The sequence below is a fragment of the Adiantum capillus-veneris genome, chromosome 18, assembly GCF_014529385.1.
Source record: "Adiantum capillus-veneris isolate H3 chromosome 18, ASM1452938v2, whole genome shotgun sequence".
Lineage (NCBI taxonomy): Eukaryota > Viridiplantae > Streptophyta > Polypodiopsida > Polypodiales > Pteridaceae > Adiantum > Adiantum capillus-veneris.
In genome coordinates, this window is record NC_140948.1 from 64,830,581 (window position 1) to 64,844,090 (window position 13,510).

At 42.4% G+C, this 13,510-nt stretch overlaps 1 protein-coding gene across 1 annotated transcript; it reads left to right on the forward strand.

The window, feature by feature from the left end:
* Nucleotides 1-1,149: 1,149 nt before the first annotated feature.
* Nucleotides 1,150-4,304, forward strand: LOC147435786 (senescence/dehydration-associated protein At3g51250-like). Its single transcript, XM_086488726.1, has 4 exons — nt 1,150-2,282; nt 2,950-3,116; nt 3,218-3,302; nt 3,820-4,304. The coding sequence occupies exons 1-4, from the start codon at nt 1,405-1,407 to the stop codon at nt 4,049-4,051; spliced, it is 1,362 nt and encodes a 453-aa protein (XP_086344852.1). The 5' UTR covers nt 1,150-1,404; the 3' UTR covers nt 4,052-4,304.
* The last annotated feature ends 9,206 nt before the right edge of the window (nt 4,305-13,510 follow it).

Here is a 13,510-nt window from a genome sequence, read left to right on the forward strand (position 1 = left end):
CTGTCTCTCTCTCTGTGTGTTTCGGTTGCAGCGCACGACCTTTCCCTGCATGTACGATGGTCGCCCTGTTGTTGTGCTCGTGAAGAGCAGCTAGGGTGTGGAAGGGTGGCGGTGCGCGCATAGTGTGTGTGTGTGTGTGTGTGCTGCGGCTAGCTGGATTTTGTTGCAATGTAGCCGATGCAGCCCAGGGCTGCCAAAGGAGAAAGACGCGCAGGCAATACCGCAGGGAGGGCCGTAGGGAGCAGAGGTCGCAGTCGACCTCGCGCGTGCACGCTATCCAATTGGTGGATTTGATTTAAGACTTAAGGCCTGAGCGAATCTCGCCAACTAATTAATTAATGAAAACGAGTATAGACCCAGTATGTCTATTATGTAGGACGCCACAATTATCCGAGTATGTTTGCTCAATTTCAATAAATTGTTGAGTAGCTAGAATCTCAGGAAATTCTCTCTCTCTCTCTCTCTCTCTCTCTCTCTCTCTCTCTCTCTCGGGATAGTTTTCCACGACGTTAAAATACTCTTCTTCTTGTTCTTCGCGCCACGCGAAGAACAAGAAGAAGAGTATTTTAACGTCGTGGAAAACTATCCCGAGAGAGAGAGAGAGAGAGAGAGAGAGAGAGAGAGAGAGGTGGCGCGAAGAACAAGAAGAAGAGTATTTTAACGTCGTGGAAAACTATCCCGAGAGAGAGAGAGAGAGAGAGAGAGAGAGAGAGAGCTCTTCATGCATGATCGACAGACCTGCAGGATGGGCTGGAAGAACGGGAGGCAAAGCAGAGTTGGGTGCAAAGGACGGTTGTTTGCCAGTATGACGCAAGGACATAGCAAGGCTGGTGGCAGAGAGGAAGGCTTGGGGGCGAATGCAGGCGGGGGCGAATGCAAGCATGGGCGCAGGCGTTGTGGGCAGGATGGAGGTGATGGTCAGAGGAAAGGGAGCACCTTCGAGGACGAGAGGAGGGAATAAGAGAATTAATGGATTTTTTAAAAAGTCCACCAGTACGTATGTCTACCAGTATGCGCATTGTCAATGATCCGAGTCACCTCCACCCTGAGGTAGATAAACCTCAGGCATCCAGGCAAATACCCCGGGTGCCCAGGGATGCCTATCCTTTTGAAGTTTTGAGGGTTTCACGAGCACCCTCCTACACGCACATTTATAGGTCTGCCGTGTGTCGACACGCACACGCATAAGCGAGAGAGAGAGACGCGTCTCGAGCAGCAATGTCTCTCTGCCTACAAATTACATAAAAAATGACACTTGTCTGCTGCCTTTCCGTCGCCCCCATCCCTCTGCCCTCTTCCGCAAACCTTGCTTGCTTCTCATACTTCTGAGTGACCTTCTTCGTCGTCGAGTAAGTGTTGCTTTCTTGTCTGCTTTGCTGTTTGTTAGGGTTAAAGTTGTAGGCTATGGACCCTCAAATACATTACCCTTCTTTAAATGCCCCGGCCGAAACGCCTCTCTCTTCTGATCAGCAGTCGCGCCTGCGCTACCCAGACCCCGTCTCCATAGATGCCATCACTGCAGATCTTTCCAAGAAGATCGAGGTCTCCCCTGTTGAGGCATCCGAGACTCTGTTAGTCTCTGTGCCTGACGCCGTCGCTCACCTTGTCGATCGCGAGGCTAGCCCTCACCTTGCAAGTGGCCCCTTCTCTATTGTTCGTCTTAACCAGGATGGCAACGGCATTGCTGTCTTTGCACGTGTAGGCAAGGAGCTTCAATGGCCTCTCACAAAGGATCAAGCAGCAGTAAAGCTCGATCCCTCCCATTACTTCTTCTCTGTTATGGTTCCCCCAGAGATTGAAAAGGAATGCAGGTTGGCTTCACCCACAGCAGAGAAATCCTCATCATCCGGAGACGATAGCCTCCTCAACTATGGAATCACGTTCAGTTCAAACACAGATATGGAGTGTTTGAAGCAGTTGGATGAAGTATTGAAACAGTACTGCTGCTTCAAGGCACCGCAAGTGACAACACAACGCGGCGGAGACAAGCTTGTTGCGGTAGAAAATGATCAGAAAGTGAATGAGATTAGCGCTACTGCTGGTTTGGGAGGGGTTCCTGCAGAGGACTATTGGACTGCACTTGCTCCAAATGTCGAGGATTACAGCAGCAGTGTTGCACGTGCGATCGCATCCGGTGCAGGGCAGATCATCAGAGGGATCTTTTGGTGTAGTGAGGCTACCATAGCTCAACTGGAGAAAGGGAATCACTTCATGCAAGGGAAAATCAAATCCAAGGATAGCCCAACAAAGATCAGTCCAAGTGCTACGAGGAGGATTCAACGGTAAGTATATTCTTTCATCATCAACAGATGATAATGGTCTTTCTATGGTGCATTATGCTCATGTGATATATTTTATGAGGAGGTTGATATTTTTGTTAGCAAGACTGATACTCTCTGCAAGAACAATGTTTGGTGGTTGTCCATTTGACTCGTGTGGGCATTTGTTTTCATTCTCATGGGGTTGTAGTGATAGGAGCATCATCTTCATTGAATACAGGAATGGGGAAACAGATGCGCAGAATGCAACCAAGCTCTGAACTTTTAAGCATCGGTTGTGTCTTAAGCATGCTTGAGCGTCTGAGTGCAGTTGCATGCATCTATGCATGCACACGTGTTCTAGTGCGTGCGTGCATGTGGTGCTTGAAAAACACCACACGCACGCATGCACACACCTATAAGTCTTGAAATGTACCTTGAAAGGTAAAATTTGCAGGTGAAAAAGGGTACAAAGTTTGGAGAGTTCTAGTGTGAAAGCCTTTAACTATGGTTAATTTACCTCTAAAATTTCCATGTGAAGAAAAAAAACTATTTTGAGCACTGGTGTGTGTGTGTGTGTGAGTTGTACTTGAAAGTCTTTGCTTTGGTTGCTGGCTACTATGTTTGCTTCATGCAGTATCTTCTATATGAATTAGTGGTTGAGTTGAATTGAATCTCCTTACTACTGCAGGGTGCAAAAGATATCCGCTATGTCAGAGCAGATTGTGGGCGGGGTCCTCTCTGGAGTTCTTAAAGCTGCAGCTTTCATAACAAGGCCTCTTGTCACATCAAAAGCAGGGCAGAAGCTTCTTAGCCTGATGCCGGGACAAGTTGCTCTCGCATCTTTAGATGGTTTCGGTAAGAAGTTTCCATACCTAGTGCATCCTATGCTTTCTCCTTGATGAAAAATGTAATTATTTTATGCTCGAGTGCTTAATGTGCACGTGTGTATTTTGCAGGTAAAATTTTTGATGCACTAGAGGTAGCTGGGAAGAACGTATTGACCACTACATCAACTGCAACAACAGGCCTCGTAACACAAAGGTAAACTCTTCCCCCACCCGTTCTCTTTTTCTTCTCATCAAGAAAGATAAGGGGTTGATTTTGTTCTCTTATACCTAAGTGCCCCAAAAACATACTTGCGTGTGTTATAATGCTGTTCGGCAAATGAAAGTGGGGCACCTCTAAAGCAATATCTCCCAACAATGAGCTACGCTAAGATTGAGCTCCACAGAACACATCAAAGGAAGTTCCAATAATCCTCAACAAAAAAGCATGTGATCCCGTTTGAATTTACTAGCACACACCCACCGAAAAGATCACCATGGAAGCTAGGAAGCACCTGTCTTGGTGTATAAATATATGAAATTATTCAAATTGGTAGAAGAACATGCTGGTATGTGAGTTTTGAAAACTTTGTCCATCTCCATCATGAAAAGAACAAACTATGTGAAAATTGGAGCAGTGCATCCTGTATTTTGGGGCTTTTAGAGGTATTTTGGTATTGTTTGAAGGGACTCTGATTTTGCAGAACATGATGTTTATTACATGCCTTGTGCAGGTATGGGGGTGAGGCTGGACAATTTACACAGCAAGGTTTCAATGCTGTAGGCGGCTTTTTGACAACAGCTTGGACCATCTCGAAGCTCCGCAAGGTGTTTTACCCGAGCAACTTTGTGAAGTCTGCAGCAAAGGTTGCTGGTGATGAAAGAAGGCTAAAAGGTGAAAGTGTACAAAATGCGCAGATTACCGATGGTGATGAAAAAGACCTTTCGAAGCCCCATGCCAATTAACTGAAGTCTCTGTGATTCATTGAGTGGGCATGGTTGGTTTACTTACGAATCCCATTTTGAGCATTTGCAGGTACTTCAATCTTTTGAATCAGGTTCTGCATTTACACACATAAGATAAGATGACATGGCTAGGGAGTAGATGGATGTAAATGGGGGGATAGGAGGGATTACAGATAATGTAAACACGATCTTTGTAAATTCTATATCATCATGCTGGCATTATGGAACTCTATTTTGGCATATGCCATCCTTTTCCGTGTTTTGAAATCTGTCATTCTAATGAAGGTCTTCAATTGTGTAGTTAACTGCTTGCACAGAGAGAGAGAGAGAGAGAGAGAGAGAGAGAGAGCTTTGGCGTAAAGGAGCCCAGCCTCTGCTCGGCATACCCGGAGGGGTGGCCCTGCTAGCAGGCCTGAGCGATTGAGCACATCGCATAGCCAGCCGGGAAGCGTGAGGCAGGGAAGAGCTGTTGTTGGTGAGGGCAGAAAACAAGCGTTTTGATTGGATCGGCAGCTTGAGTTTGGCTGGCTGGGCGAGGTGGGTTGAACTTTCTTGGCCACTGGCCAGCCAAAAAGTGACCTCCACGTCACGAATTCACCAGCTGCCTACCCCTTGTTCATTAAGAGAGAGAGAGTCGGACAACTGGCCAAAAAGTGACCTCCACGTCACGAATTCACCAGCTGCCTACCCCTTGTTCATTAAGAGAGAGAGAGAGAGTCAGACAAGGGCTCCTCGGATTACACGGGTGTGTAGGCACCGACATTCTTCATCATCATCATCATCATCATCATCGTTGTCATCATCGAGAGTCGGACAACGGATCCTTGGATAACAGGGGTGTATAGGCACGGAGATGCCTACCCCTTGTTCATTGAGAGAGAGAGAGAGTTGGACAAGGGCTCCTCGGATTACACGGGTGTGTAGGCACCGACATTCTTCATCATCATCATCATCGAGAGTTGGACAACGGCTCCTTGGATAACAGGGGTGTATAGGCACGGAGATTCTTCATCACAATAACTATACCATCTGCTTCTCCATAGTAAGACAAGACTCTTTGAGGATATATAACAGTTCTTTCTTGTGACATTTAAATTCAAGACTCTTTAGGGTATATAGCAGTTCTTTCTTGTGATGTTTAAATTCTACTAGATAGAGATGACATTTCCCTTGCTGTTCTTGTGAAACAAGTCCTTAAATGTCTCAAAAGCTCCGAGAGATTGAGAACCTAGCAATAGTTTTGGTATTTTTTCAGAGTGTTATCTTGTGAAATTTGGGATCACCCCTCTGCAGGGATTGGTTGAGTTTGTACCTTTTATCTTGGTTGTCCCAATCAAAATGGTCATCTTAATGGAAGATGTTTCCTTTTGTTAAGAAAAGTAAGTCGCTCATCACCGATGGCAGTAGACAAGCTTGGTCCCTACTCCTCCGATTTGACTTATTGGGTATATTTCTAATTTGTCCAAATGCAAGGCTTAACCATGCTTGGCTGACCACCATTAGAGGGTGATGGAAACTGAGATTGTTGGTACAGAGCGTAAGTTGTGATTGAGAATCAACTTAACATAGTCCCATAGTTATGATCTCAGTATGTTGGGCATTACACAGGATTTTTGTTTTTCGGTTGCAACAGTAAATTGTATTAGTTCAAAAAGGGAATTTACAAAGTTGTTCAATATATACAATCATATCCATATCAACAGATACAACCATAACCATATTAACAGTAAATGTATTTTTTTGGTTGCAGTAGCAAATTGTATTAGTTATAAAAGGGAATTAACAAAGTCGTTTAATATATACAATTATCTCAACAGATACATATAACCATGACCATATTAACCAATAAACATGTACATATCCAAAACATTGATGCTAAATATATAATAATATCAAAGCATTTTTATGAATCCATATACTCTGCAAGATCACATATTGGAACCCCCCGTGTTAGCGTTGTAATTTTAGGAGAAATAGTTCCATGTATAAGATTGACCTCATACGGAGAGTAAGTTATGATTGAGAATCAACTTAAACATAGATTGACCTCATAAAATATAATAGATATCAAATGATTTTCTCATATTAAATTGGTCATTTAATATGGGAAGATAAAAACGAAACAAGAGTTAAGATATAGATACGTGTTTCTAAACTTATCTCAACAGGGGACCAAAAGGAGAAATGATTGTATCTCAATAAGGGTTCAAAAGAATATACTCTATCAAACAACAATGTTTAATAAGTGCTTCTAGATTTACCTCAACAAGTGATCAAGAGGAGAGATGGTTACATCTCAATACGTTTCAAAAGGAGATAGTCTATCAAAGAGCAACGTGCATTTAATGGAGCTTAAAAAACATTTGGGTTAGCTTCATGAAATACCTCCAAAAGTTAATGTTAAAAAGTCCTTTGACCTTATGCAAGTTGGGACTGACCTTGAGATGGGAATTCTACCCAAGCGTGAGGTCCTTGTCAACTTGCTAACTAACGTACGTAAAGTGTTTGTGGGAATCTTGCCCAAGCTTAAGGTGATTCTCATACTTAAATGACTAAGGTTCTTGAAGTGTTCAATTTAAAGAGAAACTCTTAAGAGACAAATGGTTTCCATGTTTAATTGACTAAGTGTTTGAAGTGTTCAATTCAAACTAAATGATTTAAAAAACATAAAAGACACGTGTCAAAATCCTCCACATGTGATCCTCATGATGTGTTTGAATTTTATTGGATAGGTTTTAAAGGGGTCCAATGAGAATTTAGATGCATAAAAATAAATAATTAAGTTCTTTCTCTCAAAGAGAAAAAAGAGGATATATGTCCAAATGATATAATTAAATAATACGAGAGAGAGAGAGAGAGAGAGGGAACCAAGCTTGAGAGGGAGGGGGTATACTCTCCCAAACACACCCACACACACATTCTCTCATTGTGTGGAGTGCGAAGTGCAACAGCTTCATCTCCTTCTCCAAGCTTGTTGAGAAGTTGAGAGCCTACACCAACAATCTTATGCGACCAAGAACCATGCTTCAATGCTTAAGCTTGTCATCTTCCTCATCTTCATTACTATGCTATTATGTTATGCTAAGCAAGAAGAGTGATGATAAGTGAGGAACTATTTCTTTCTCCTATAAATGATTATTCATCCTCTTTCCTATCCTCATTCCCCGCTAGCTCTCTCCACCTTCGAAGGTGTTTGAGGCCTTGGGATTGAGGCTTTGGATACTTAATGTTTTTTGCAAAGTTTATGTTATGCTCATGATGTATGAAGCTTTCCATCTTCATAGCGTCACCAAGGTCACAAGGAACACAAAGATTGTATTGTACCAAATCTCTCTTGATGGAAGAATCTATAATACAAAAGCCTTTTGGAAGGGAGACCGGCTCCAAGTAAATCCGGTCCTTAACTGTTGTTATGTTCTCTAATACTCTCTCTCTCTTGCAAACGTATTGTTCATGCTAAGTTAATCAAGTACAATGTTCATGTTGCTACCATCAATTAAGTTCACCCTCTATGTTGTCAAAGTAATCGCAAAAAAATGCTTACTCTAATTCTCTTAATTCCGTTATTCTCAAAGTTCATAGGCCATTTTTATTACATTGGTATCAGAGCATTTGGTCTTTTTTTTCTTGCTTAAGAAGAGAGATCGTTAACTAGCCTATTAATGGTTGATTTTGTTAATTATATCAAGGTAAGTGGGATTAAAATCTATTATCTGTTTTGTTGAGCCCACTATGTAGGATATGGTACACATCTCGTGAGCTTTGGTTTTAATAATGGGGTCTTCTTAGACTTGCCTACAACTTTACCATTAATAAGTCATAAGAAGTGTAAAAGGAGCTATCCCTCGACAATTCTGCTATGTTAGACCCACCCCATTACTCTCTATAATTAACCAATTCGAGCCATGGGTGTAGATAATTAACTGCTTAGTTTCAAAGGCTAAGAGGAGTAGCAATTAAGGTTTTAAATTGCCAAAGGATACACTAAGTAAACACATAAGTATAATTAGCATGGCTGGCAATAACCAAGAGAGTAGAATGAACATTGATAACTTTGATTTTGCACATGAAGGTGTTTATGATGATGCCCCCCTGTTTATCAATTATCCTGTTACTAGGTTACATCAAGCTATGGGCAACCCTACTTTACAAGCCGAAGTTACTCAACAACTTCGTGCTTATGGAATCTCTTTTCCTCTCCAAGAGGAGAGAGAGAGAGCTTAGGAGGTCTCTTGATGAGACTCCCAAAAGAAGACTCTCCTATAAGAGAGGAAGAATCCAAAGAACAAGAAAGAAGCAAGTCCTAAGTTCCTTTAAAGATGTGGCTTCATGAAGACGGCGGTTTAGATTATTGCCAACTCCTCCTAAGAGAAAAAGGTCAACCCATAGTCCTTCTCCTTCACTCCGGAAGGGAAGAGAAGAAAGAAAGGAAGAAAAACGCAAGAAAGAGGTCACCCTCTTCTCCTTCTTCTTCACCTTTCTCCTCTTCCGACGAAAGCAATAGCTATTCTCCTAGAGAATACAAGAGGGGAGGACATCGCAAAACTTATCTTGCATGACGAAGGTCCCAAAAGCTCAAGAAATTCAAAGAAGGAGGAAAGAGTATCTCTTTTCTTACCTACGATGGCCCCTTTGGTGCCACAGACAAAGTATTGGCCTTCATCCAGCAATTTGATGCGGCCTTTGGAGACGAGGGCTTCACAGAGTCCTCTAAGCTACACCATGTAGCTATGCACATTTAGAAATCTGGTCGTCAATGGTGGGCTAGCCTTCATGGCAACGGCGAAGCCCCAAAGATATAGAAAACTCGTTTTCATAATGAAGTAATTCCTTGTAAGCGATGCCAAGGACAAAGTGGTCACCGAATCGCGAAGTTTAAAGCTACTCTTCAACGAGTCTATCCACAAATATGTAGACAAGTTTTGGGATTTACATCTCAAAGCTATAGTTTTTCAAAGATAGACTTTGTCGAACAAAAGCAACAATTTGGTGCGGTATTACCTGAAGAAATGGCCGAGTATATCAACTCACAACGGCCTAGCACTATCACTGAAGTTATCCACCACACTATGGTTGCTTCAAGGATCAATTTTCAACAAGGGGCGAGAAGAAATTTCAAGCCTATGAAATGTAATGGAATTGATATTTTGATGATATTTGTGAAATATTTGATATTTTGATGAAGTATTGCAATGTTGATTTGAATTGTGGAATATGATCACTTGTTGGGTGTTGTGTGAGCAGATCAGTGATTGGCACATGCTGGACAATAAGGTGATAGCAGTTATTTGGAATAAAACTGCCACCATTGGATTTTCTGTGGCAAGCCTTAGTATTTATGGTTTAGTTATAAGTTGAGATGTAGACAGCTATTAATTGTTACATTGAGCTCTTTATGAGCCAGGACCATTTTATGCCCAAGTGTGAACTAAATGTAACTCATTTTTTAGTATGAACTTTTCTATAAATTAAATACGTGCAAGAGGGACATGCTCACTCTTGCACGGGGGGAGATTGCACCCAATGTCTGCGTTGCTCTTCTCATCTCTCCTCTCTTCTCTCTCGCCGTGCCGGCGTAGCACTCCGCTCTAGGAGGTGCACCTGCACGTGCTCTCTCAATCTCTCTCACTCTCAGTCTCTCTCTGTTTGTGTATCTTGCGATCATGCGACCACGTGATTGTGCCAGGTATGCCGATTAGTCTGTTTTATGTTGTTTATTGTGTTATTTTGGGTATTTCGCAGGGCAGCCACGTTCTCTTGCTTGTAGCAGTGGTATCAGAGCCAGGTTAGATATCCTCGAAAGTCACAAAATCCTACGAGATCCGCATAGGTTTATGGAGAAAAGGGGATTAGCATGACTCAAGCTAAGTTTTTTTTTTAATCAATTCAGTTATTTTTGCCAAATAGTGTCGACTTGTGTAAATGCATGGTGACTTGAACCGATTACGAGTAAGGTGAGCTTCCCTTTTCTTTTGGCATCACGAGCCTACCACCTACGGGTAAACACCCCTAATAAGAGCATTGTTTCAAGTTTTGAAAGGTAAATGCCTGATAAGAGAATAAAATCACTGTTTAAGTTTGAAAAGCAAAGCTTAACTTTTATATATCTATATGTTTTCCTTTCGAGTGTATTTCTTTGGTGGAGCAGCAGAAAACGCTCAGGCTTATCAAGATATTAATCGACTTTCATCCTTCATCGCTTACGGATTTGAGCCAATGGGCTATGACCCCCACACACGGGGAGACAGTCGAGTTTCATCTACTTGAGAATCTGCATCTGCCTCAGCCGCTACCCACCCTTCGACTGTGGCTGCACCTACTTCCGGCTACCCTCCAAATTGGCATTACTGTCGAGCACAAACCCATCGCCAGTAATATCCCTCATGTCAAGACTCACACCAACCGAGACCCCTGCATGGACCAAGCCTTACGATGCTTTTCACCACCACTTTTCTTATCGGCTCCGAGTAACCAACAACTACTAAGCGTTCCTTTTTTTTCCTCCAACAACAACAGCCTCAACTTTTTTTAAACCACCAAGTAGTCTCCAAACTTTACCACCACTAAATAGTTTCCCATTTATTGATCGTCACAGTTCAACCTCTTTTTTTTCTTTTTTTTTCCCTTAAGGCTATTACCTCGCTACTGTCACTTTTCTTTTACTTTTACTCTCCTTCACATCACCTTCCCTATTATTCGGTATGCTCCATCACATCATCTCTCACCCCCCCCCCCCATGTTTTCTTTTTTCGGATACCTGCAAGAAGAAAACACACACACACATTCAAATCTTTTTTTTTTGGGAAAGAGACGCTTAGCAGACCATAACACAGAGATATTTTTTATCTCTCTCTTCACCATCTCTAAGCAAGAGCGTGCACACACTCACACACACTCCACGAAGACGACAGTAATTTCATTCACATAACCCTCAACGCTGAATCGCAATTTTCAGATGATCACTCTACGTCTTAATTCTCTCCCTCGTGATGGAGACAAACGGCGCCAGTAACCCTTCCGATTGGACCACCGATTCACCTCTCCCGGCACCGACCTTGGAGTAACAAGTATTCTTGCTGCAACAAGAATTAGACATTGCGAATCAACACCTTGCAGCAAATGATCAGAAACGAGCACGTGAAGACGACAATGAAGATGAACGTATGATCAAAATTTTGAAGGCTGCGTTCGAAGCTCAACAATCCAACAAAGAGGCAAAGATAAGTCAAAAATATTTCACGTTTTTCAAGTTTGATGGTCGCAAAATTGGTAAAACAGTGCTATCTTGGTTACCTCAATTCGACGATTATTTTGCTGGCGAATCTTTCACTGAAAAAGATAAAATTAAATGTGCTACTAATCACCTTTCTGGTCAAGCTTCACTCTGGTGGAGCATGTTCGCAAAACGGCAGAACGACCATCAACTTGGGACAGTTTTCAACAGCGGGTCAAAGATTCCTTCCTACCCCTCAATCTGGTCTTGACGCTCGTCGTGCTTGGGCCAAATTCTCCTTGATGCAAGAAGACACCATCTCTCGTTACACTGACCGCTTCTGGGAACGTCTTCTACTCCTCCGTATGGTAGAAGAAGTGCCTGCATAGTCTCTCCAGCGCAAATATGAAGACGGTCTTCCCAATGGTATTCAGTCAAAACTCAATTCTCTTAAACCGGCGTCTCTTTATGAAGCTATATCCTTGGCCTATGATGCTGAGAAAGAAATCAACTCTATCGTCCATGAAGTGCGCAACACGCGTAACCCCAACCGTCCCAATTTTCAACCTCGCAATCAGTGGAGTAACAACAACCGCAACCGCAATCGCAACGGTAATAATTTCAACAGGTATACTTCAAACCCTCGCACAAATAATTACACACAAAACCGTCCACCCCCCTTTCCCCATAGTCACCAAAATAATCATCGCCCACAACACAATTCCGCCACTCCACCCACACACACTGCACCTCAAATTTCAAACACACATCCCAACCCCCTTGCACGTCGTAATGGTGTTCGGTGCTTCAAATGCCGCCAATACGGCCATGTTGAAGCCAACTGCACCAACAATCGTCCACCCGGACCTCGCCAACCCATAGCTCGCATACACAACATCGAAGATGAATCAGAACGCCTAGACGATGCCATGGCTGATTGGACAGCCGCAACACCACCTCACATCCCAGGTACGCCAATTTCAATTCATGCTTTGCTCCATCAGAAAGGCAAAATTCAAAATTCAAGTGTGTCTATTTTACACGATGATGGTAGTTCACACGATTTTATTTCTGAAAAATTGGTACGAAAATTGAATTTAACCACCACACCATCTGCATACAAAGTTAAATGTGCTTTTCAAGGTACTAGGTACAATGGCACACGTGAAATTAAATCTCTCACACTTACCATTGGTGATTACACAGAACAGCGTAATTTTTTAATTGCACCATTGCAATCCACCGATATCATTTTGGGCATGCCTTTTCGACACCAACATAATCCACACATTGACTATCGCACACACACAATGAATTTCACTTTCAATGGCAAATCTATTTCACTTTCTGTTGATGCATCACTTGCTATGTTTCCCTTGATATCACATACACAAGCAAAACGTGCACTACGAAAGGATGACAAATCATACATGATATTTGTTACTGAAGTGGAGCACACACAATCATCTTTCTCTCACACACATAATGATTTCCTCTCACAGTATAATGATTGCTTTGTGGATGATTACCCCCCTCACCTCCCACCCTCTCGTGGTGACTTAGATCATAAAATTGAAATTTTTCCAGGCTCACAACCTCCACACAGAGCACCATATAGACATAGTCCCTTGCACCAACAAGAAATCCAAAAACAAATCACCGAACTCCTAGATACGGGCCTCATCCGCCCTAGTGCATCCCCTTTTGGTGCCCCAGTTCTCCTAGTCCAAAAGAAAAACAAAACTTTTCGCATGTGCATAGACTACCGTGCATTAAACAAGGTTACTGTCAAAAACCGCTATCCCATCCCATGTATAGACGACCTCCTAGATCGCTTACGCGGAGCGAAACTGTTTAGCAAAATTGACTTGAAATCAGGATACCATCAAATCCGTATGCACCCTAACGATATTTTTAAAACTGCATTTCGTACCCAGTCTGGTCATTATGAGTTTATCGTCTTACCGTTTAGTCTCACAAATGCACCTGCCACATTTGCTAGGATGATGAACAAAATTTTTCTTGATTATCAAGACTTTGTTATTGTGTTCTTTGATGACATTTTGATTTTTAGTCGTGATGAGCACGAACACAAAAATCACCTGCATATTGTCTTTGAGTTATTGCGTGACCACCAGTTGTTTGCAAACCCAGACAAAAGTACATTTTTTCAAACATACATTGACTATTTAGGCCACATAGTCTGAGAAAAAGGTATATATGTTGACCCTCAAAAGATTGATACT

Excerpts from the sequence above, each read along its gene's own strand:
- LOC147435786 (XM_086488726.1), top strand. The coding sequence starts at position 1,405 with ATGGACCCTCAAATACATTACCCTTCTTTAAATGCCCCGGCCGAAACG. Across the intron at positions 2,283-2,949 it reads GCTACGAGGAGGATTCAACG|GGTGCAAAAGATATCCGCTA; the intron begins GTAAGTATATTC and ends TTACTACTGCAG. Across the intron at positions 3,117-3,217 it reads CGCATCTTTAGATGGTTTCG|GTAAAATTTTTGATGCACTA; the intron begins GTAAGAAGTTTC and ends TGTATTTTGCAG.